This window comes from Zonotrichia albicollis, chromosome 28 (assembly GCF_047830755.1).
Source record: "Zonotrichia albicollis isolate bZonAlb1 chromosome 28, bZonAlb1.hap1, whole genome shotgun sequence".
NCBI classification, from domain to species: domain Eukaryota; kingdom Metazoa; phylum Chordata; class Aves; order Passeriformes; family Passerellidae; genus Zonotrichia; species Zonotrichia albicollis.
Window position 1 is genome coordinate 5025410 of NC_133846.1, and position 24454 is coordinate 5049863.

General features: G+C 46.1%; 2 protein-coding genes across 2 annotated transcripts in view; one reads left to right on the plus strand and one right to left on the minus strand.

The window, feature by feature from the left end:
- TAF8 (TATA-box binding protein associated factor 8) lies at positions 1–12402 on the minus strand. The gene is made up of 9 exons (XM_074527947.1): positions 12277–12402; positions 11277–11430; positions 10331–10429; positions 8982–9044; positions 8550–8674; positions 6980–7127; positions 4795–4937; positions 439–811; positions 1–127 (listed from the first exon to the last, which is right to left on the minus strand). The coding sequence occupies exons 1-8, from the start codon at positions 12334–12336 to the stop codon at positions 668–670; spliced, it is 936 nt and encodes a 311-aa protein (XP_074384048.1). The 5' UTR covers positions 12337–12402; the 3' UTR covers positions 1–127; positions 439–667.
- The window catches only part of CCND3 (cyclin D3), a 27516-nt gene continuing 15385 nt past the window's right edge, over positions 12324–24454 (plus strand). The window contains exon 1 of the mRNA XM_074527945.1: positions 12324–12343. Coding sequence (XP_074384046.1) covers positions 12335–12343 — 9 coding nt within the window. The 5' untranslated portion in view covers positions 12324–12334. The remainder of the gene's footprint in view (positions 12344–24454) is intronic.

Consider the following 24454-nt stretch of genomic DNA (forward strand, 5'->3'; position numbering starts at 1 on the left):
CAATTCCTGTGTCCTCTAAATCCAAATCCAGTCCTTGGGTCCCCACATCCAACCCCTGTGTCCTTCAAATCCAACCCCTGGGTTCCTCCAAATCCAAACCCTTGGTCCTCCAAATCCAAATCCAAATCTAAATCCAATCCCTGTGTCCCTCCAAGCCCTGGATCCCTCAGCTCCAGCTCCTGTGTCCTCCAAATCCAAATTCAAATCCAATTCCTGTGTCCTCCAAATCCAACCCTTGGGTGCTCCAAATCCAATCCCTTGGTCCTCCAAATCCAAATCCAAATCCGAATCCGAATCCAAATCCAATCCCTGGGTCCTCCAAATCCAAACCCTTGATCCTCCAAATCCAAATGCAAATCCAAATGCAAATCCAAATCCAATCCCTTGGTCCTCTAAATCCAAATTCAAATCCAATTCCTGTGTCCTCCAAATCCAAACCCAATCCCTGTGTCCTCCAAATCCAAATCCCATCCCTGTGTCCCCCAGCCCCTGCAAGCCCTGGCTCTCTCAGCCCCTCAGCAATGAAATCCCCCCCATTTGAGCAGAGCCCAGAGCCCCCCGGACCCTTCCCAGGGGTTCTCCTGGCCCAGGGCAGTGAGCAGAGGGAGAGCAGGGTGGGAGTGGGCCCAGAGACCCCTCCTGAGGGGAATTTCGGGAACCGTTTCCTTCACTTCTTCCTGCGGATTTTGGGTTTCTTGACGGGCCTCAGGTAGGGGTTGTCGATGACGTTCTCCTCGCCGTTCCTGCTGCCCGCCAGGGAGCTGCTCTGCTGCAGCACCGAGCTGTTCTCCTTCTCGGCCCCCGCCTCGTCCTGCCGCGGAAAAAACACAAAAAACACCAAGTCAGGTGTTGGGGATTGTCACAGACATTTTTTCATAGAAATCCTTTCTGTCACATTTTGTGCATCTCCTGGGAAGCAGAGCCCCAGAAGAAGGATGTAAACAATTGTTATCTAATAACAATTGTTATCAGCTGCTGTGGAATGGAGCAGTGTCCCTGTGATTGGCTCATCTTCCTTGGGTACCATTAAAGGCCAATCCCAGGAGCAGCTCAGGGACAGATTCCCTGCACACAGAACTTTGTTATTCATTCCTTGTATTCTATTCTTAGCTGAGCAGCTCTCTGCAACTTCTCTTATTATTCTATATATATTCTATATATATTCTATATATTCTATATATATTCTATTATTATTCTATTATTATTATTCTTATTATTCTATATATATATATATATTCTATATATATATGTTATATATATGCTATAATGTATATATATATGTATATATATGTTATATATGTTATATATATGTATATATGTTATATATATGTATATATATGTTATATATGTTATATATATGTATATATGTTATATATATGTATATATATATGCTATATATGTTATATATATGTTATAATGTATTATATATTATATTATAAATATAATATATATATTATATATTTTAGTTATAATGTATTATATATCACATATGAATAAATCAAGCCTTCTGATCAAGAAACAAGATTCTCGTCCTTCTCTCACCACAGTGACTGTCTGAAGCCACTGTAACAGGAGATTTTTTCAGAAATGCCTTAGAAGGCAGCTGTGAGGAGTAAAATTCTCACAGCCTGTTTCTGTAAACAGCAGAAGTTCTCAGGTTGTTTTTAATTACAAGCAAAAGTGACAAATATGAAGGCCTTGAGAACCTTGCACACCAGAGTTCTCAGGCAGCTTTCTCATAACAAGTAGATATTCTGTCTTTGGCTGTTTTGGGAAAGCAAAAATAATTTTGAGAACTCAAATCTTGGTGTTGGAAACATAAGGAGGGGTTGGTGTGTTATGTCTGATTATTATATATAATATATATTATATATATATATATATATATATATAATATATATATAATATATATATAATATATATATAATATATATATAATATATTATATATATTATATTATATATAATATATATAATATATTATATATATTATATAAATTCATAAATTTATAATTTATAAATTATAAATTTAATTTATAATTAAATTTATTTAATTATAAATAATTAATAATTATTAATATGCATAATTAAGTTCATGCATATTGCAATGAACATATTGCAATTAAGTTCATTGCAATATGCATGAACTTAATTAACACGGTTATAAAAAGTGATTGATGGAGTGAATAAACGGGGTCAATGCTGATCAATAAGGACAGGTCTTCTCCCTCCATCCTCAATAGTCAGGCATGGAAATCTTTCTGCTCACGGAATCCGTGGTTGCTCCGAGTCTGGAAGTGTCCCCAGCCAGGCTGGAGCAGCCCTGGGGCAGGGGAAGGTGTCCCTGCCCTGGGAACCTTCTCAGCCCAAACCATCCCAGGATTCCGGGCTCCAAACCATCCCAGGGGGGACAATCAACAACCCAGCCCACACGGAGCTGCATCAGAGGTTTGTCAGACAGGAAAATCCCCTGGGAAAATGAGAATTCGGGGTGTCCTGAAAGCTCCAGCTCGGCCCCGCTCTGCGCTGGGCTCTGCAGGGAGCTGGGGAACCAGGACAGTGCTCAGCTCCACCATTTCCCAGGAAAACAGGGCCAGAATTCCAAGCTGGAGAACCAGGACAATGTTTAGATCCATTTCCCAGAAAAACAGGGCCAGAATTCAAAGCTACAGAACTCTGACAATGTTCAGTTCCACTCCCCATTCCCCAGGAGGCAAAGCCAGGTTTTCCAAACTGGGGAACCCTGACACTGCTCAGTTCCATTTCCCATTTCCCATTTTCTATTTTCCATGAAACAAAGCCAGAATTCCAAGCTGGAGAACCCTGACATTGTTCAGTTCCATTTCCCATTTCCATTTCCCATTATTAGGAGGCAGAGGCAGGTTTTCCAATCTGGGGAACCCTGACACTGCTCAGTTCCATTTCCCATTTCCCATTTCCATTCCCAGCAGGCACAGGCAGGTTTTCCAAGGTGCAGAACCCTGACACTGCCCAGTTCCATTTCCCATTTCCAAATTCCCAATTCCCATTTCTCATTTCCCAGGAAACAAAGCCAGAATTCCAAGCTCAAGAGCCCTGACACTGCTCAGTTCCATTTCCCATTTCCCATTCTCATTTCCCATTTCCCATTCCCAGCAGGCACAGGCAGGTTTTCCAGGGTGCAGAACCCTGACACTGCTCAGTTCCATTTCCCATTTCCCATTTCCATTTCCCATTTCCCATTTCCCATTTCCCATTTCCCATTCCCATTCCCATTTCTCAGTTCCATTTTCCATTTCCCATTTCCCATTCCCATTTCTCATTTCCCATTCCCATTTCCCATTTCCCATTCCCTTTTCCCATTCCCATTCCCATTCCCATTTCCCATTTCCCATTTCCATTCCCATTTCCCATTCCCATTCCCATTTCCCATTCCCATTTCCCATTCCCATTCCCATTTCCCATTCCCATTTCCCATTTCCATTCCCATTTCCCATTCCCATTCCCATTTCTCAGTTCCATTTCCCATTCCCATTCCCATTCCCATTCCCATTCCCATTTCCCATTCCCCATTCCCATTCCCATTTCCCATTCCCATTCCCATTCCCATTCCCATTTCCCATTCCCCATTCCCATTTCCCATTTCCCATTTCCCATTCCCATTTCCCATTTCCCATTTCCCATTTCCCATTCCCCATTCCCCATTCCCAGCAGGCACAGGCAGGTTTTCCAATCTGGGGAACCCTGACACTGCTCAGTTCCATTTCCCATTTCCCATTTCCCATTTCCCATTTCCCATTTCCCATTTCCCATTCCCATTCCCATTTCTCAGTTCCATTTCCCATTCCCATTTCCCATTCCCATTTCCCATTCCCATTTCCCATTTCCATTTCCCATTTCCCATTCCCATTTCTCAGTTCCATTTCCCATTCCCATTTCCCATTCCCATTTCCCATTCCCATTTCCCATTTCCATTTCCCATTTCCCATTCCCATTTCCCATTCCCATTTCCCATTTCCATTCCCATTCCCATTTCCCATTTCCATTTCCCATTCCCATTTCCCATTTCCCATTCCCATTTCCATTTCCCATTCCCATTTCCCATTCCCATTTCCCATTCTCATTTCCCATTTCCCATTCCCAGGAGGCAGAGGCAGGTTCCCAAGCTGGAGAACCCTGACACTGCTCAGTTCCATTTCCCATTCCCAGGAAACAGTCAGGTTTTCCAAGCTCAAAAAACCCTGACACTGCTCAGTTCCATTTCCCATCTTCCATTTTCTATTTTCCAGGAAACAAAGCCAGAATTCCAATTTCAAGAACCCTGACACTGCTCAGTTCCATTTCCCATTTCCCATTCCCATTTCTCAGTTCCATTTCCCATTCCCATTTCCCATTTCCATTCCCAGCAGGCACAGGCAGGTTTCCAAGGTGCAGAACCCTGACACTGCTCAGTTCCATTTCCCATTCCCATTTCCCATTTCCATTCCCATTCCCATTTCCATTTCCCATTTCCCATTTCCATTTCCCATTTCCCATTCTCATTCCCATTTCTCAGTTCCATTTCCCATTCCCATTCCCATTCCCATCCCCATTTCCCATTCCCAGCAGGCACAGGCAGGTTTTCCAAGGTGCAGAACCCTGACACTGCTCAGTTCCATTTCCCATTTCCCATTCCCATTCCCATTCCCATTTCCCATTCCCATTTCCCATCCCCATTCCCATTCCCCATTCCCATTCCCATTCCCATTCCCAGCAGGCACAGCCGGGTTTCCAAGGCTCAGGAATGCCCCCAGCAGCCCCCCCAGCACAGCCCCACCGTGCTCATGTGCAGCGGGAGGTTCTCGGTGTCCGTCTGCTCGTCCTGCTCCGAGGAATCCGTCTCCTCCATCTGCTGCATCTCCAGCTCCGAGGGCAGCAGCGCCGTCAGGTAGGGCACGGTGAAGGGCCTGGCAGCAATCACTGGCAGCGGGGAAAGCATGCTGTGGTGTGTTCTTAAGTTTGTTAGTTTGCTCCCCCCATTTTCTGTATTACTTCCTGCTGCTACCCTGCCAGTTAGGTTGCTGTGGAAATGAAACTGCTCCTCCCTTGGTTTCTCTTATAAAGTGAAAGTTGTTTCCTCCTTGGGGTCAGTCAATCACTCTTTTTCTCCTCCCAGGTTTCGAGAATTTTCTTTTCTCTGGGAGTTATGGTTGGCTGTAGCCCCGGAGCCCCTCCTATGATTTATAACAGTTGGTTACTTTGGTATATCAGTTATGTTTCGTACCTCCAAATATGTATTTCTATTGGATAGCCGGGTTTCCCTGCCTTCTTCCCCCCTTTTCCCTTAAAATCCTCTCCCGCCCCCTGCTCGGGGCCATTTGCTGGGTGTTTCCCCTCCTTGTTGGTTCTTCTGTAACAAACCGACAGTTTACCCCCAGCAAGTGGTCGCCTCCTAATTCGTCTCACACCGCGCTGCTCCGAGCTATCCCCCAGCTCAGCCCGAGGCCAAGACGCCGAGGGGGGCTGGCTTTGGATGCACAGGGGCCCTGGCCTTCGCCCCTCACCAGATAGCCGGATTCAGGGCCGTGTACGCCCCCGCGCAAAGCACAGACACCGTCAGCAGGCTGGGAGAAATTCCTGCCCTCAGAAACGAGGGGCGGAGTTATGGAGATCAAACATTTCGCTGGTTCCGCGTTTGGACGCGTTTCATTTTCCTTTTTTGGATACTTGTCTTTACTTTTCCTAAGGATCAGGGAGGAAATCTTGATCCCTGAAAGATGGCACTCTCTATTTCCCAATTTTCTGATCCCTAGAAGATGGCAGTCTCAACTGCTTCCCAATTTTCTGATCCCTGAAAGATGGTACTATTTCCAGTTTTCTGATCCCTAAAAGATGGCACTCTCTATTTCACAATTTCTGATCCCTAAAAGATGTCACTCTCTACTGCTTCCCAATTTTTTGATCCCCAAAAAATAGCACTCTCTATTTCCCAAATTTCTGATCTCTAAAAGATGGCACTCTCTATTTTCAATTTTCTGATCCATAAAGGATGGCACTCTCACCTTCCCAATTTTCTGATCCCTAAAAGAAGGCAGTCTCTATTGTTTCCCAATTTTCTGATCCATAAAGGATGGCACTCTCACCTCCCCAATTTTCTGATCCCTAAAAGGTGCAATCTCTATTATTTCCCAATTTTCTGATCCCTAGAAGATGACAGTCTCTACTACTTCTCAATTTTCTGATCCCTAAAAGATGGCACTCTCTACTTCCAAATTTTCTGATCCCTAAAAGAAGGCAGTCTCTATCATTTCCCAAATTTCTGATCTCTAAAAGATGGCACTCTCTATTTTCAATTTTCTGATCCATAAAGGACGGCACTCTCACCTTCCCGATTTTCTGATCCCTAAAAGGTGCAATCTCTATTATTTCCCAATTTTCTGATCCCTGAAAGATGGCACTCTCTATTTCCCAATTTTCTGAATCTCTTCATGTTTCCAGCAGTGCTCCAACACAGAAAATCCTTCCTGAGCTCCACCATAAAATCCCGATTATCTGGGAGATTTGGGCTCCTCTTAAATGAAGCTGTGGGGCCAGCAAGCCTTAGGAAAAGTGGGAATTCTCATCTCTGCTCTGCAGGCAGAGAGAGGAAAATTTCTGGACAGGAAAATATCAGCGAGAAGAAATTCCTTGGTGAGGTTACAGGGATGGAGCCAGGATTGGGATGAGATTTGGATTTGGGATGAGATTTGGATTTGGGATGAGATTTGGATTTGGGATGAGATTTGGATTTGGGATGAGATTTGGATTTAGATCTTCTCCACCAGGAGAAAAAAGGGAACCTTGAGGAGCTGCTTTCTTCTTTTCCTCCCCATTTTAACCCCAAATCCCTCCTTTCCCAACCTCCCATTGTGGCAATCCTCAAATCCTTTCCCCGAGCCCTCTGATTTTAAGGACTCCCACACTCAGCAGGGCCAACACCACCCCCAAACCCTGCAGGGAGGTGAAACCATGGGGGGACTGACGTGGGAAGGTGCTGACGTCGTCCTTGAAGAGGCTCTGGGTCTCGCCAGTCTTGGCCATGAAGCGCGTGAGGGCCCTCTCCACGTCCCGGCGCTGCGACGCCGCCTTCTCCCGCAGCACCTGGTAATCGCACACGGGCTCGCGGTACGTCTGCAGGGGGACAGCACCGATGGGGAGGGGTTCACCTCAAACTGCACAGGGATGGAGCAGCTCCACTCCCAAACCTCACAGGGATGGAGCAGCTCCTCCTCCAAATATCGCAGGGATGGAGCAGCTCCACCTCCAAACTGCACAGGGATGGAGCAGCTCCACCTTCAAACTGCACAGGGATGGAGCAGCTCCTCCACTCCCAAACATCACAGGGATGGAGCAGCTCCTCCTCCAAACCTCACAGGGATGGAGCAGCTCCTCCTCCAAATATCACAGGGATGGAGCAGCTCCTCCACTCCCAAACCTCACAGGGATGGAGCAGCTCCTCCTCCAAATATCGCAGGGATGGAGCAGCTCCACCTCCAAATATCACAGGGATGGAGCAGCTCCACATCCAAATATCACAGGGATGGAGCAGCTCCACCTTCAAACTGCACAGGGATGGAGCAGCTCCACCTTCAAACTGCACAGGGATGGAGCAGCTCCTCCACTCCCAAACCTCACAGGGATGGAGCAGCTCCTCCTCCAAACCTCACAGGGATGGAGCAGCTCCTCCACTCCCAAACCTCACAGGGATGGAGCAGCTCCACCTTCAAACCTCACAGGGATGGAGCAGCTCCACCTTCAAACTGCACAGGGATGGAGCAGCTTCACTCCCAAACCTGACAGGGATGGAGCAGCTCCACCTTCAAACCTCACAGGGATGGAGCAGCTCCTCCACTCCCAAACCTCACAGGGATGGAGCAGCTCCACTTCCAAACTGCACAGGGATGGAGCAGCTCCACATTCAAATATCACAGGGATGGAGCAGCTCCTGCACTCCCAAACTTCACAGGGATGGAGCAGCTACAACTCCAAACTTCACAGGGATGGAGCAGCTCCACATCCAAATATCACAGGGATGGAGCAGCTTCACTCCCAAACCTCACAGGGATGGAGCAGCTCCTCCACTCCCAAACCTCACAGGGATGGAGCAGCTCCACCTTCAAACTGCACAGGGATGGAGCAGCTCCACCTTCAAACCTCACAGGGATGGAGCAGCTCCTCCATTCCCAAACTGCACAGGGATGGAGCAGCTTCACTCCCAAACCTCACAAGCATGGAGCAGCTCCACCTCCAAACCTCACAGGGATGGAGCAGCTCCACATCCAAACAAACATCCCAGGGATGGAGGAGTTGTGGAGAGCTCCACCTCCAAACTTGGGGATGGAGCAGCTCCACTCCCAACCTTCACAGAGATGGAGGAGTTCTGGAGCAGCTCCACCTCCAAACCTCTCAGGGATGGAGGAGTTATGGAGAGTGTATCAGGTCAGCAGGAATATTCTGGACAAACGGCAGCAGCAGCACTGCAGCAAAACCTCCCCAACTCCTGGAATTCAGAGAGACCCCAAACAGCACAAAAATGTTGTTTTTTTCACTCACTGGTGTCTTGATGTAGGTGTGAGGATCTGGGAACTCCGGGAAATGGCCAGGAATGTGGGGCGGGTGAGGTTTGTTCTGCCCGGCTGTCAGCGCCTTGGGGGTCACGGGCTGGTTTGTCACTGGAGCTGCAGGGGGAAAACAGCACGGGAATCAGGGAAAAATCCCACAGGAATCAGGGAAAACACAGGAATTCTCCTTCCCAGGGTCCCCCAAAGCTCTGACCCCATCCCTGCTCCCATCCCTGACCCTGGGATTGGATCCCAGAAGGGAAAAGGATCCCTTCAGATAAATCTGAGTGAGCCAGGTGCCTTCAGCCAGCACAGGAGCCCCAAATCCTGGGGTTATCCCACAGAAAGCTCCTCAGGAAGGCAGTGAGAGGAATCCCAGGAATGCCAGGCTGGAATTGCCAGCCCAGGAAGGGTTTGCACGCACGGGCAGTGATCACCATCCTCTGGGAACGCTTGGCGTAGGCTGGGAGGGTTTCCACGTTGAAGCCTGGAAGAGAAAAGAGGAAAAAAAGGAATTGATCCTGTCCAAATATAGAATTTTTCCAAATTAAATAAGGATGGATCATGGAAAAGCATCAGTTGTGCGTGGCACCTGTCAGGGACATCTTTTATGAAAATTCCTTTTCTTTAGGATTTTTCCTCCTGAGAAGCTGAGAAGCCTCAGGAACAGAATGTAAATAATAATTATCTGCTGCTGTGGGATGCAACAGGTGAATCTTTGATTAATCTCATGTGGTTGTTTTTAATTAATGGCCAATCACAGCCCAGCTGGCTCGGACTCTCTGAGAGTCACAAGATTTTATTATCATTCCTTATCTTTCCTTTCAAGCCTTCTGATGAAATCCTTTCTTCTATTATTTTTAGTATAGTTCTAATATAATATAAATCATCTGTGGTGGCGTTCACAGGGGTTCCAGGCTGAGGGAAGAGATGAGAATCTGACTCCATGTTCCACAAGGCTAATTTATTATTTTAGGATATATATTATATTATATTATATTATATTATATTACATTACATTACATTACATTACATTACATTACATTACATTACATCTATACTAAAAGAATAGAAGAAAGGATTTCATCAGCAGGCTTGAAAAAGAATAGGAAAAATAATGGAATAAATAACAAAATCTTATATATATATATATATACACATATATATAAATCTTATATATATATATATAAATCTTATATATATATATATAAATCTTATATATATATATATATATTTATATATATATATAAATAACAAAATCTCTGACTGACCAGAGACTCTGAGCCAGCTGACTGTGATTGGCCATTAATTAAAAACAACCACATGAAATTAATCAAAGATTCACCTGTTGCATCCCACAGCAGTAGATAATTACTATTTACATTCTGTTCCTGAGGCTTCTCAGAAAAAAATCCTAAGGAAAGGATTTTTCCATAAAATGTGTCTGTTATCATCCAATAATAAAATAATTATTTTATTATAATAAAATAGAAAATTATATGAATATAAATATAAATATAAATATAAATATAAATATAAATATAAATATAAATATAAATATAATTATAAATATAAATATAAATATAAATTAAAAATAATGGAAAAGTGGGGAGGGCAGAACCATTTACATTGCGTAGGGGGGGAACAATACATAGATTGGGGGAAAATCATACAAGAAACTTGGCAACACACAACAGCACCCCCCCAAATCCCAGATTTTGGGGGGAAATTTCCCAATCCGAATTGGAAGGGTGGGAAGAGGGAGCTGCTCACCCATCTCCACCAGGGTCACCACGATGTCCGAGAGCGTGGGCTGGGTCCTGGCCGTGTGCTCGCAGTAGGATTTGGCGCTCCTCCCGATCTCCGAGATATCTGCAGGGGAAAAGCACCAGGGCTTCAATTCTCACTGCCAGGGCAGCTCCAGGGATGGGGAACTGGGGGCTGAATGCAGGGATTGGTGCCTTGGATTTGGGAGTGATTTTTGGGATTGGTGACTTTGGATTTGGGGCTGATTTTTGGGATTGGTGCCTTGGATTTAAGAGTGATTTTTGGGATTGGTGCCTTTGGATTTGGGAGTGATTTTTGGGATTGGTGCCTTGGATTTGGGAATGATTTCTGGGATTGGTGCCTTTGGATTTGGGGCTGATTTTTGGGATTGGTGCCTTGGATTTGGGAATGATTTCTGGGATTTGTGACTTGGATATTGGTGCCTTGGACTGGGGCTGATTTTTAGGATCGGTGCCTTGCAGTGAGGGCTGATATTTGGGATTGGTGCCTTGGATTTGGGGCTGATTCCAGGAATCTGTGCCTTGGATTGGGGGCTGATTTTTGGGATTTGTGCCTTGGATTAGGGGCTGATTCCAGGGACTGGTGCCTTGAACTGAGTGGGGGCTGATTTTTGGGATTGGTGCCTTGCACTGAAGGCTGATATTTGGGATTTGTGCCTTTGGATTTGGGGCTGATTGTAGGGATTGGTGCCTTGGATTGAGGCTGATTGCAGAGATTTGTGCTTTTGGATTTGGGGCTGATTTTAGGTATTTGTGCCTTGGATTAGGGGCTGATTTTTGGGATTGGTGCCATGGATTTGGGGCAGATTTTTGGGATTTATCCGCAGTGCCAGACCTGGGCTGCACTCCATGCCCTGCCAGCTCTCTCCCCACCCTGTCTCTGTGTGAAAAGCAGGACCCAGCCCCTCCCTGGGCGGGCAGGGGGCACTCACAGCTCTGGATCATCTCGGTGAGCGTCTCCACCGCCGCCTTCTCGGCGCTCTCGAACCCGGCCTCGGTCAGCAGCGAGCTCACCACGACCTGCAGCGTGCGGCGCCGCGCCAGCTGGTAATTGTCTGCGGGGGTGCCGGCCTGCTTGCTGCCCCTCTGGGACCAGGAAAGTGGGAAAAGTTATCCATGGGATCCATGGGTTGGGATGGGATCCATGGGATGGGATGCATGGAATAGGGTGGAATCCATTGGATGGGATGGAATCCGTTGGATGGGATGGGACCCATTGCATGGGATGGAATCCATGGAGTGGGTTGGGATTGAATGGGATCCATTGAATAGGATCCATGGGATGGGATGAGATCCATTGAATGGGATCCATTGAATGGGATCCATTGAATGGAATCCATGGGATGGGATGGGGCAGGGAGCAGGGAATGGGAGGGTTTGGGTGCAGGGAAGGGTCACAGAGCAGGTGGAAGAACCATGGAGCAAGGATTGGAAAAGGTCTGGGAGCAAGCAATGGGAAGGGAAGGGTGACATTGCAGGAACACAGGTACACACACACACACATGTGTGTCCTATACACTCCCATGGGCACGTGTATATATTCCTATGCATTCCCATGGGCACGTGCGTATATGCTACATATATACATATAAATATTTATATATGTATATATATTTACACACGCGTCCTTATAGAACCTCCCAGACACTTTTTGGGACGCGGCCCTTTAAGGAAACCCCCACAAGCCCCGCCCTGTGCCCGGCCAGCCAATTGCAGCGCGCCATCCTCACCCAATCAAACCCCGCCTCCCTCTGGCCTTCCCGCCAATCAGCGCCTCCCTCCCTCCACCCGCCGCCTCCACGCTCCGCGGCCTGGCTGCGGCCGTCTCCGCGCCCCGGAGGGATCGGGCGCTGCCGCCCCGCCCGGCCCCGCCGGGGACCCGCCGGGAACCCGCCCTCACGGCCCCGCGCCCCGGGAATCAGGCGCCGTTACCGTGCTGGAGCCCCCGGACGCTGTGTCAGCCATCTTGGAGCCATATGGAGCTGTGCGCATGCGCCAGGTGGGGGCGTGGCTGTGGGCGGGGGGCGCGGGGCATTGTGGGAGTTGTAGTGCGGGCGGAGCGACGCGCGGAGCCTTGTGGGAGTTGTAGTGCGGGGGAGGGGCAACATCTGGATGCGCCGCCCTCCCTCTCCCCGCACATCTGGAGATCCCAATGGGTGGAACGAGATGGGATTGATGGTCCCGCCCATCCCAAACCACACAGGACACGAGGAGCGCGAGGATTTTGTTGAGTTGGCAAAGTCTCCATTGAAATCTGATTTATCCCATCCCAATTTATGATGTCCTGATTTGTTATATCCTAATTTATTTATTATTTTTATACATTATATATACATATAATTTATTGCTAATAAATTATTTATTTCTTTCTTTTTAAAATATATGTTTATGTTATATATGTTATTTATTATTATTGATTTTTTTATTTATGATATCCCAAATTATTTATTTTTATATATTTTTATTTATATATATATATATATATATATATATATATATATATAAAATTATTTAATTTATTTATGACAATCCCACATTTTGATCATGATTTATCCCACATTTTGATTATGATTTATCGTGATTTATCCCACATTTTGATCGTGATTTATCGCGATTTCTCCCCCATTTTGCACGGAGCCCCGCTGCCAGCAGAGGGCACGTTGGCACCGAGAAATTCTGATTATTTCATCATTCACAAACCAAATCAGCAGCGCTGAATGGATTCATGGCCATTTTCCCCATCCCTCAGCTGTGAAAATTTCCTCCAAAAAATCCCCAAGAATGGCAGCCCCAAAAATGGGGACAACCCCAATAAAGTCCCCATTGATGGCAGCCCCAAAGGAGGGGACACAAAGGGACAATCCCTGATAATGTCCCCAAGAATGGCGGCCCCAAAAGGAGGGGACAATCCCAATAAATTTCTCATGGATGGCAGCCCCAAAAAGTAGGGGACAGTTCCAATAAAGTCCCCATGGTTGGCAGCACCCTGAAATGGGGACAATCCCAATAAAGTCCCCAAAGATGGCAGCTCCAAAAAAAGGGGACAGTCCCAATAAAGTCACCATGGTTGGCAGCCCCAAAAGGAGGGGACAATCCCAATAAAGTCCCCAAGGATGGCAGCAGCCCCAAAAGGGGACACTGCATGGGGATGGCAGCCCCAAAAATGGGGACAATCCCTGATAAAGTCCCCAAAGATGGCAGCTCCAAAAATGGGGGACAGTCCCAATAAAGTCCCCAAGGATGGCAGCCCTAAAAGGTGACACAGCCCCTGATAAAGTCCCCATTGATGGCAGCCCCAAGGGAGGGGACACAAAGGGACAATCCCTGATAATGTCCCCAAGAATGGCAGCTCCAAAAAAAGGGGACAGTCCCAATAAAGTCCCCATGGCTGGCAGCTCCAAAAAATGGGGACAGTCCCAATAAAGTTCCCATGTTGGCAGCAGCCCCAAATGGGGACAATCCCAATAAAGTCCCCAAGGATGACAGCAGCCCTAAAAAGGGGACAATCCTTGATAGAGTCCCCAAGAATGGCAGCCCCAAAAGGAGGGGACAATCCCAATAAAGTCCCCATTGATGGCAGCCCCAAAGGAGGGGACACAAAGGGACAATCCCTGATAATGTCCCCAAGAATGGCGGCCCCAAAAGGAGGGGACAATCCCAATAAATTTCCCATGGATGGCAGCCCCCAAAAAAGGGGACAGTCCCAATAAAGTCCCCATGGTTGGCAGCAGCCTGAAATGGGGACAATCCCAATAAAGTCCCCAAAGATGGCAGCCCCAAAAATGGGGGACAGTCCCAGTAAAGTCCCCATTGATGGCAGCTCCAAAAAAAGGGGACAATCCCAATAAAGTTCCCATTGATGGCAGCTCCAAAAGGAGGGGACACAAAGGGACAATCCCTGATAAAGTCCCCAAGAATGGCGGCCCCAAAAGGAGGGGACAATCCCAATAAAGTCCCCATTGATGGCAGCCCCAAAGGAGGGGACACAAAGGGACAATCCCTGATAAAGTCCCCAGGGATGGCAGCCCCACAGGCACAGCTGGAGCTGCAGCAGCAGCTGGGAGGCCACGATAGCTCCTGAGCTGTCACCTCCCTGTGCCATGGGGACAGTGCCCGTGTCCCTCCCTGTGCCATGGGTGTCCCTCCCTGTCCATGGGGACAGTGCCCGTGTCCCTCCCTGTGCCATGGGGACAGTGCCCGTGTCCCTCCCTGTGCCATGGGGACATTTTTTTTTGGGAGTTTTGGATTTTGTTTTTTGGGTTTTTTTTTGGGGGGGGGGGTGTTAGGGTTTTTTGGGTATTTTTTGTTTTGTTTTCCGGGGGGATTTTAAAATTCTTTTTTTGTTGTTGTTGTAGTTGTTGGTTTGGGTTTTTTGGGGTTTTTTGGGTTTTTTTTGGTTTTTGTTTTTTCCATTTTTTGAGGATTTTAGATTTGAGGATGAGCAGAGGAGGGGTTTTAACAGGAAAAGCCTCAAGAATTCAGAACTTTTCCCTGATTTCAGCAGCAATGATAGAGACGGGATTTTCCTCATCCTCACCTGTAGAGCCGGGGCTCTTTTGGGGGAAATATTAAAATATTGATAAAATCCAAATATTCAAACATTGATGAAATTCAAACATTCAGATGTTGATGAAATTCAAATATTCAAACATTGATGGAATTCAAATATTCAAACGCTGATAAATTCAAATATTAAAGCACTGATAAATTCAAATATTCAGACATTGATAAATTCAAATATTCAAACGCTGATAAATTCAAATATTGGAATGCTGATAAATTCAAATATTCAAACATTGATAAATTCAAATATTCAGATGTTGATAAAATTCAAATATTCAAACATTGATAAATTAAAATATTCAGATGTTGATAAATTCAAATATTCAAACACTGATAAATTCAAATATTCAGACATTGATAAATTCAAATATTCAAACATTGATGGAATTCAAATATTCAAACGCTGATAAATTCAAATATTCAGATGTTGATAAAATTCAAATATTCAAACATTGATAAATTCAAATATTCAGACATTGATAAATTCAAATATTCAAACATTGATAAATTCAAATATTGGAATGCTGATAAATTCAAATATTGGAATGTTGATAAATTCAAATATTCAGACGTTGATGCCATGGTTTCCTGGGGGGGTGGCAGGCCACGCTTCACGTGCACACAACTGTCACCTGCTGTCACCTGCTGTCACTTGGGGCCTCTCTGGTGTGACAGAGGAGCCGCCACAGCTGGGGCGGCCGTTGGGGCTGGGGGGGACCCAGGGAGGGGGGACGGGGACAGACAGACAGACAGGGGGTGACAGACGGAGTGACAAGCAGGAAATGGGGAAAAAAAACCAAAAAAACCCCAAAACTGCCCCATTTAGTGACATTGGGATGCTCCAAACCCTGTATGGACTCAGGGAAAATGCAACCCCAATTATGTAGGATGCTCCAGAAACAATCCCAATCTTCGGGATGCTCCAGATGCAATCCCAATCTTTGGGATGCTCAAAACCCTTTATTGAGAAAGGGAAAGAAATCCCAATCTTTGGGAACTGCAATCCCAACATTTGGGATGCTCCAGATGCGACCCCCAGTCTTTGGGTTGCTCCAAATGCAATCCCAATCTTTGGGATGCTCTAAACCCTTTATTGAGGCAAGGAAAGAAATTCCAATATTTGGGAAAATGCAGTCCCAACATTTGGGATGCTCCAGATGCAACCCCAATATTTGGGATGCTCCAAACCCTTTATTGAGGCAGGGAAAGAGATAATCCCAATATTTGGGATGCTCCAAACCCTTTATTGAGGCAGGGAAAGAAACCCCAATATTTGGGATTTTATCCCAAACCCTTTATAGAGCCACAGAAAGAAATCCCAATCTTTGGGAGAATGCAATCCCAATCTTCGGGATGCTCCAGATGTGACCCCAATCTTTGGGATGCTCCAAACCCTTTAAAAAAAGCAGGAAAAATGCAATCCCAGTCTTCGGGATGCTCCAAATCTTTTGTAGAGGCAGGGGAAAATACAACCCCAATTTTTGGGATGCTCCAGATGTGACCCCAATCTTTGGGATGCTTCAAACCCTTTATAGAGGCAGGGAAAGAGACAATCCCAATATTTGGGATTTTATCCCAAACCCTTTATAGAGGCAGGGAAAAATACAACCCCAATTTTTGGGATGCTCCAGATACAATCCCAACATTTGGGATGCTCCAAACCCTTTATAGAGGAAGGGAAAGATGGAACCCAAATATTTGGGGTGCTCTAAACCCTTCATAGAGGCAGAGAAAGATACCACCCCAATATTTGGGATTTTATTCCTAAACTCTTTATCAAAGCAGGGAAAATGCAATCCCAATCTTTGGGATGCTCCAAATCCTTTATTGAGGCAGGGAAAGAGACAATCCCAATATTTGGGATTTTATCCCAAACCCTTTATAGAGGCAGGGAAAAATACAACCCAAATTTTTGGGATGCTCCAAACCCTTTATAGAGGCAGGGAAAGAAACCCCAATATTTGGGATGCTCCAAATCTTTTATAGAGGCAGGGAAAAATGCAACCCCAGTTTTTGGGATGCTCAGGACCCCATCAGAATCCTTGAGCTCAAAATTCCCCCAAAACGCCTCAAAACCAGCCAGGGCTGCAGGTGTGGGGTTCAGAGGAGATTTTGGGGCGCACAAACTGCTCAGCTGTGCGCCCAGCCCTGCAGGTGAGCAGAAATCGTTGCTCAGCAGCTTTTGTTTTTTTTTGGTTTTTCCCGCCCGATTTTTCACTCTGCAGGAAGTAAAGAAAACACTTCTGAGCGCTCACCGTGGTGTTTGGCGGGTAAAAATAAATTTGTGGGGCACAACGGGTTTGTGGGGACCCCCTGAAATCTTGGGGGGGGGCAAAGGCAGCCTTGTGGTTTTGAAGATTTTTTTTTGGTTTTTGTTGTTTCCTGAGGGGGAAAACCCTGAGGGCTCCATCAGGGCAGGAATCAAACAGGATTTTGGTGCTCAGAGGTGCAAAAATTGGGATTTTGGGGTGTTTTGCAGCGTTTCCCAACCCTATTTCACAGCAGAACCCTGTGAGGGTTCAGGCCAAATGTGCAGTCCCTGTTTTTGGTTCGTTCCTTAGGATAGAATTTATAATTTAGGATATAATTTTTTACTTAGGATACAATTTATCTCTTATTTCCAGTTTATTAATTAGGATAATATTAATCTCAAGCAGAGGATCCCTGAGAAAAAGGGGAGGGGGCTGAGGAAAAATTTGGGATTTCCATTCCAAACCCTGCAGGCCTGAGGAAAAAATTGGGATTTCCATTGAAACCCTGCAAGCCTGAGGAAAAAATTTGAGATTTCCATTCCAAAATTTGGGATTTCTATTACAAATCCTGCAGGGCTGAGGAGAAATTTGGGATTTCCATTCCAAACCCTGCAGGGCTGAGGGAAAAAATTTGGGATTTCCATTCCAAAATTTGAGATTTCCATTCCAAACCCTGCAGGGCTGAGGAAAATTGTGGGATTTCCATTCCAAAGCCTGCAGAGCTGAGGGAAAATTTTGGGATTTCGATTCCAAATCTTGCAGGGCTGTGGAAAATGATGGGATTTCCATTCCAAAGCCTGCAGTTTGATGGCACAGCTGCCTCTGGAAGGGCAGGCAGCTGTTCCCCTTTAATCTGTGGGGTGCTGATAGCCCAGGGCAGCCTCTCCCTGCGCCTGGGGACAGGGACAGGGACAGGGCCAGCCCTGCTGGCAGCGCTATCACTCCCTGTCCCCATCCCCACACGTTTTGTTTGTCTCATTTCTCCTTTGCATTCTGAGAAACCCAAGCCTGGAGCTGCAGGAACACAAAATAAAATTTGAGCTTTTGTTTTATCTTCGTCTGGAGCCGCAGGAGCACCCAACAAAAAATGGAGTTTTTGTTTTATCTCTGCCTGGAGCACAAAAAAAAAAAGGAGTTTTTGTTTTATCTGTGTCTGGAGCTGCAGGAACACAAAAAAAAAAGGAGTTTTTGCTTTATCTGTGCCCTTTCTGCCCCCACAGGGCCTCGATAGCCCAGGCTGGGCTGGCAGGATTAGACACCAAGGTGCCACCTGCGTGGCTCTGGGGACACCCAGATGTGGCACAGCTTCCCAAACGCCCTCCCAGCTGCTCTCCACAAAACTGAGGGGATTATTCATGGCTGGAGATGCTGCAGCCACCCCTCAGTGGGGTCTGAGCCCTTCCTGAGTGCCCTTTTTGGGGACATTTTGTGGGATTGTCACACCCGTGGTCAGGCTGGGCAGAAATCAACCAAAGGATGGAGAATTTATGGGAAAGAGAGGCCAGGCTGGTGGGTTTAGCTGGGTTTTTCTGTTTTTCTGATAAGGAAACGAGGGCAGAAGTTCTTAAAATGTTTGGGTCCATCCTGGTGGACAGCAGGGAGATTTTTGTGGGGTGGGAGGGATTTTTTCTGTTCACCCAGAGTGAGGGGCTGAGTCCTGCAGCCCAAAATTCCCATTTAGGGCATCACAGCCAAACCCTGCTCCTCCACAGAGGCAAACAGGGAGAGAGGGAATCACAGGCACAAAATTAGGGATTTATTTCGGGTAGGAAAATCAGCTCCTCACAGGATTTTGGGGGACAAACAGCCGGTGACGTTTGGGGTTTTGGAGATGAATATTCAATGAAGTTTGGGGCTTTGGGAGTTGAGGGAGTGAAACATCCAGTAAAGTTTGGGGTTTTGGGAGACAAACATGCAGTGAAATTTGGGGTTCTGGAGATGAACATGCAGTGAAATTTGGGGTTTTGGAGATGAGCATCCTATGAAGTTTTGGGGTTTTGGGAGACAAATATCCAGTGAATTTTTGGGGTTTTGGAGATTAACACCCTGGTGAAGTTTGGGGTTTTTGGCTGGGAATTCCTTGGGAAACACTGGAGCAGCCCCAGGGCAGGAGGATGAGGAGAATTTTACTGCCCTCACTCAGGTTTGGGGTCCTGGGGGGGCTCCCCCAGCCCCGGGTAGGATGTGGAAGGGCTGAAATTGCCAACAAATCCTGCTGCAAATGCCCCAAACCCCCAAAGCAAAACCCCAAACCCCCAAACCCCCCAAAGTCCCCAAACCCCCCTGGTGCCGGCGGGAAGGGGATCTGGGGCTGCTGGGTCTGAGCCTGCAGAGGTTTCCTGGAGACCCCAGCAGAGCCCTGGCAATGTCTGACCCTGCCTGGGCACTGCCACTGTCCCCGGGGCTGGCAGCAGAGCTGGCCCTGCCACTTCCTCTGGCTGCTGCGTGCCCTGCCAGCTGCTGGCACCGGGACAAGGACACAGAGCCTGGGGGCTCCCAGGGGACAGGGACATCAGCCTGGGGGTGTCCCCTGACTGCAGACTAGGCCTGTCTGCAGAGCCCTCAGGGGACAGGGACACCAGCCTGGGGTGTATCCCCTGAGGGGCTCTGAGGGACAGGGACACTCAGCCTGGGGGTGTCCCCTGAGGGGCTCTGAGGGACAGGGACACTCAGCCTGGGGAGTGTCCCCTGTCTGGACAGTCTGGGGGGTTCCCAGGGGACAGGGACACATATTCTGGGTGCTGTCCCCTCTCAGGGACAGGGACATCAGCCTGAGGGACTCTGAGGGACAGGGGCACTCAGCCTGGGGGTGTCCCCTGAGGGGCTCTGAGGGACAGGGCCTGTCTGCAGACTAGGCCTGTCTGCAGAGCCCTCAGGGGACAGGGACACAGAGCCTGGGGGGTGTCCCCTGAGGGGCTCTGAGGGACAGGGACACAGAGTCTGGGGGGCTCCCAGGGGACAGGGACACTCAGCCTGGGGGTGTCCCCTGAGGGACTCTGAGGGACAGGGCCTGTCTGCAGACTAGGCCTGTCTGCAGAGCCCTCAGGGGACAGGGACACCAGCCTGGGGGTGTCCCCTCAGGGGCTCTGAGGGACAGGGACATCAGCCTGGGGGTGTCCCCTGAGGGGCTCTGAGGGACAGGGACACAGAGTCTGGGGGGCTCTCAAAGGACAGGGACATTAGCCTGTGGGGTGTCCCCTGTCTGGAGAGCCCTCAGGGGACAAGGACACAGAGCCTGGGTGCTGTCCCCTCTCTGGAGGGCCTGAGGAGTTCTCAGGGGACAGGGACATTCAGCGAGGGTGCTGTCCCCTGGGGGGGGGGGGAATTCAAGGGACAGGGACATCAGCCTGGGGGTGTCCCCTGTCCCTGAGCCTGGGGGACTCTCAGGGGACAAGGACACAGAGCCTGGCAGTGTCCCTTGGGGGGTTCTCAGGGACAGGGCCTGTCTGCAGACTAGGCCTGTCTGCAGAGCCCTCAGGGGACAGGGACATCAGCCTGGGGGACTCAGGGACAGGGACACAGAGCCTGGGGGGTCTCAGGGGACAGGGACACCCAGCCTGGGTGCTGTCCCCTCTCAGGGACAGGGACACTCATCCTGGGTGCTGTCCCCTGTCCCTGAGCCTGGGGGTTCTCAGAGCTGAAACCACAACGGTTCTTGCAAATCATCCCTGGGCAGATCCCTGGCTCAGCTCTCACACTTTCAGCAGCAATTTCTTATTTTTTTTTAGTCTCCTAAATGAATTTTGCCCAGAGAAAAATGAGAGTTTTTCCACTAATGGGGTGTGTAATAAAAATATGGGGTCAATATTTATGGTGAAAATTCATATTAGGAGGAGCCAGGGATTGGGGATTGTGAAATTCAATATTCAGGGTGGAAATTCATATTGGGAAGAGCCAGGGATTGGGGATTGTGAAAATCAATATTCAGGGTGGAAATTCATACTGGGAAGAACCAAGGATTGGGAAGAACCAAGGATTGAGGATTGATTTTTGGTTTTTGCTCTGCTCAGAGCATTCAGCTGCTCCTGGCCTCAGTTTCCCCCCAGCCAGGTGAGATCACAACATTCAGACACTCCAGGCACCCTCATGGAACTCTAAAATTCACCATATTTATTCTGCATTTCCAGGGCATGGAGCCCATTTTTATTTAGGTGATTAATTATTAATAATTTTCTTTGATTAAAGGTAATAAAGGCTTTCAGGATGGGAGAAAACTCCCAGGTGGGAGATGATGCCTTTCAAAACAACTCCACAAACACAGAAACAAAGGGTTTAATTCCCCTTGAAAATGCCATTGAGCACTGCAAGGCTGCAGCAGCCCCTTGGAAAGGCACCTGGTAATTAACAGGGTGTAAATTAATCAGCTTCACACAGGATTTAGGGACTCTCAGAGCTGCCTTTTGTAGTGACAAAACCCAGGGGGACTTTGAAGTCCTGCCTGCTCCAAGGGGTGGAAATCCAAGATTTGGGAATATTATTATTATTATTATTTTAAAAGCATCCCCAGACCAAAATCTGGAATTTTTTTGGGCACTGTCACACGCAGGAGGTGCCAAGCTGGAGAAAAGGAGGACAAAGGAGCTGCTGGGAGCCCAGGGAAGGGGAAATGTGGGATTTGGTTTCCTGGGAAAAGCCTGGGGACAAGGACAGGGCCTGGCTGGCTCATGGAAAAAGAGATTTAGGGGAGAATTTCCCTCAGAATCAGGTGGGATCCGGGCAGATCAGAGCTTTGCTCCTTCCAGCAGCCAGCAGAGGATGTTGTGGTGGTGGAACCAGCTCGGTGTGACTGTATTTAAATCAGCAGAAATGTAAAATCAACGGGCTTTGATGTAAAGTGAGGCTAAATTTGTGTAAAAACATCTCAGGGGTGAATAAAGGTCCGTCAGCTCAGCAAGCAGTGATCCCTGAGGTTCCCACACATGGAATAAAAATAAGAATAAAAATAAAAATTAAAATTAAAAAATAGTTAAAATAAATATAAGTATAAATGAAATATAAATATAAATATAAATATAAATATAAATATAAATATAAATATAAATATAAATATAAATATAAATATAAATATAAATATAAATATATTATAATATACATATATTATAATATACATATACATATACATCTGAATGAAAATGTGTGCAGACATAAATGTAAATATACCTGTAAATACAGATGTAAATATAAATATAATATAAAAATAAATGTGCCATAAAATAAAAATAAAAATAAACCTAAAAATAAAATAAAATAAAAATAAAAATAAAAATAAAAATAAAAATAAAAATAAAAATAAAATAAAAATAGGAATAAGGAAATATTCTCCCAGAAAATCCCAGGAAATTCCATTTGTGCTGCTCCTCTGAGGAGCTCCAAGCTCCCAACATCAAATAAAAAATATTTAAAAAATAAATAAATAAATAAATATATATATATATATATATATATATATATATATATATATATATATATATAAACCATTAAAATAATCTGCAAAAACCATTAAAATAATCTGCAACCCCAAATTATTCCTTTAAATTTTTAAACTATTTAAATATATAAAATATTCAAAATATTCAAAAAACCCAAACTCATGGACTCTTCCATCAGGGCAGGAAGGATGGACAAGGCAGGGGCGCGGAAAAGAAAAAAAAAAGCTGAATTTTAGATGTAAAACATCAGGGCAGAGGTTTTTGTTTCACTGTTTGCATAATTGGTGACCACAGATAATCCCCTGAAATGACCTAAATTTATCCCATCCGGGGGCTTTCCAAGCCCAGGTTGTTTTCTGAAATTTTGGTTTCAACTTTGCTTTTTTTCTTTATTTAAATTTTTTAAAATTGTCTTCCCCAGCAGAATCTTGGTTCTAAAATGCTGATTTTGGAAGGAAAAATGAGATTTCACCCGGGGCTGCCTCGCTCTGGTTCTGAGCCTGAGGCAGTAAAAATGAGATTTCATTGGAGATTTCCTGGGAAAAGGGAACTGAGGCACCAAACAGCTGGGAAATGGCAAAGGAGGGCAAAAAACCTGAAAATTCAGGGGAAATGAAGGAATTTCCTATGGGATCAGCAGGAATTTCCTATGGGATCAGCAGGAATTTCCTCATGGGATCAGCAGGAATTTCCTTATGGGATCAGCAGGAATTTTCCTATGGGAAATTTCCTCATGAAAGGAATTTCCACAGGAATTTCCTCATGGAATTAGGAGGAATTTCCCTGTGGAATCAGAAGGAATTTTCCTACAGGATCAGAAGGAATTTCTTCAAAAAATCAGGAGGAAATTCCTCATGGAATCAGCAGGAATTTCCTCATGGAATAAGGAATTTCCTTATAGGATCAGGAGGAATTTCACTGTGGAATCAGGAAGAATTTCCTATGGAATCAGGAGGAATTTCTTCATAGAATCAGGAGGAATTTTCCTATGGAATCAAGAGGAATTTTCCTATGGGATCAGGAGGAATTTCCCTACTGAATCAGGAGGAGTTTTCTATAGGATCAGAAGGAATTTCCCCATGGAATCAGCATAATTCCTTATGGAATCAGGAGGATTTTCCTTATGGAATCAGGAGGAATTTCACTGTGGAATCAGGAAGAATTTCCTATGAAATCAGGAGTAATTTCCTATGTGATCAGGAGGAATTTCCTCATGGAATCAGGATTTTTTTCCTCATGAAATCAGGAGGAATTTTCCTACAGGATCAGGACACATTTCCCTATGGGATCAGGAGGAATTTTCCTAAGGGATCAAGAGAAATTTCTTCATCAAATCAAGAGAAATTTTCCTCATGGAATCAGGAGGAAATTTCCCACGGAATCAGCAGGAATTTCTTCATAGAATCAGCAGGAATTTTCCTATGGGATCAGGATGAATTTTTCTTCAGGATCAGCAGGAATTTCCTCATGGAATCAGCAGGAATTCTCCTAGGAACTCAGCAGGAATTTTCCTATGAAATCAGGAGGAATTTCTTCATAGAATCAGGAGGAATTTTCCTATGGGATCAAGAGGAATTTCCTCATGGAATCAGGATGATTTTTTCTACAGGATCAGCAGGAATTTCCTCATGAAATGAGGAGGAATTTCCTCATGGAATCAGCAGGAATTTTCCGATGAAATCAAGAGGAATATACTATGGGATCAGGAGGAATTTCCCCATGAAATTAGGAGGAATTTCTTCATAGAATCAGGGGGAATTTTCCTACAGGATCAGGAGGAATTTCCTCATGAAATCACGAGGAATTTCTTCATAGAATCAGGAGGAAATTCCTCATGGAATCAGCAGGAATTTCCTCATGGAATAA

Excerpts from the sequence above, each read along its gene's own strand:
- TAF8 (XM_074527947.1), bottom strand. The coding sequence starts at position 12,336 with ATGCGCACAGCTCCATATGGCTCCAAGATGGCTGACACAGCGTCCGGG. Across the intron at positions 11,431-12,276 it reads CGTCCGGGGGCTCCAGCACG|AGGGGCAGCAAGCAGGCCGG; the intron begins GTAACGGCGCCT and ends TCCTGGTCCCAG. Across the intron at positions 10,430-11,276 it reads CACCGAGATGATCCAGAGCT|ATATCTCGGAGATCGGGAGG; the intron begins GTGAGTGCCCCC and ends TTTCCCCTGCAG.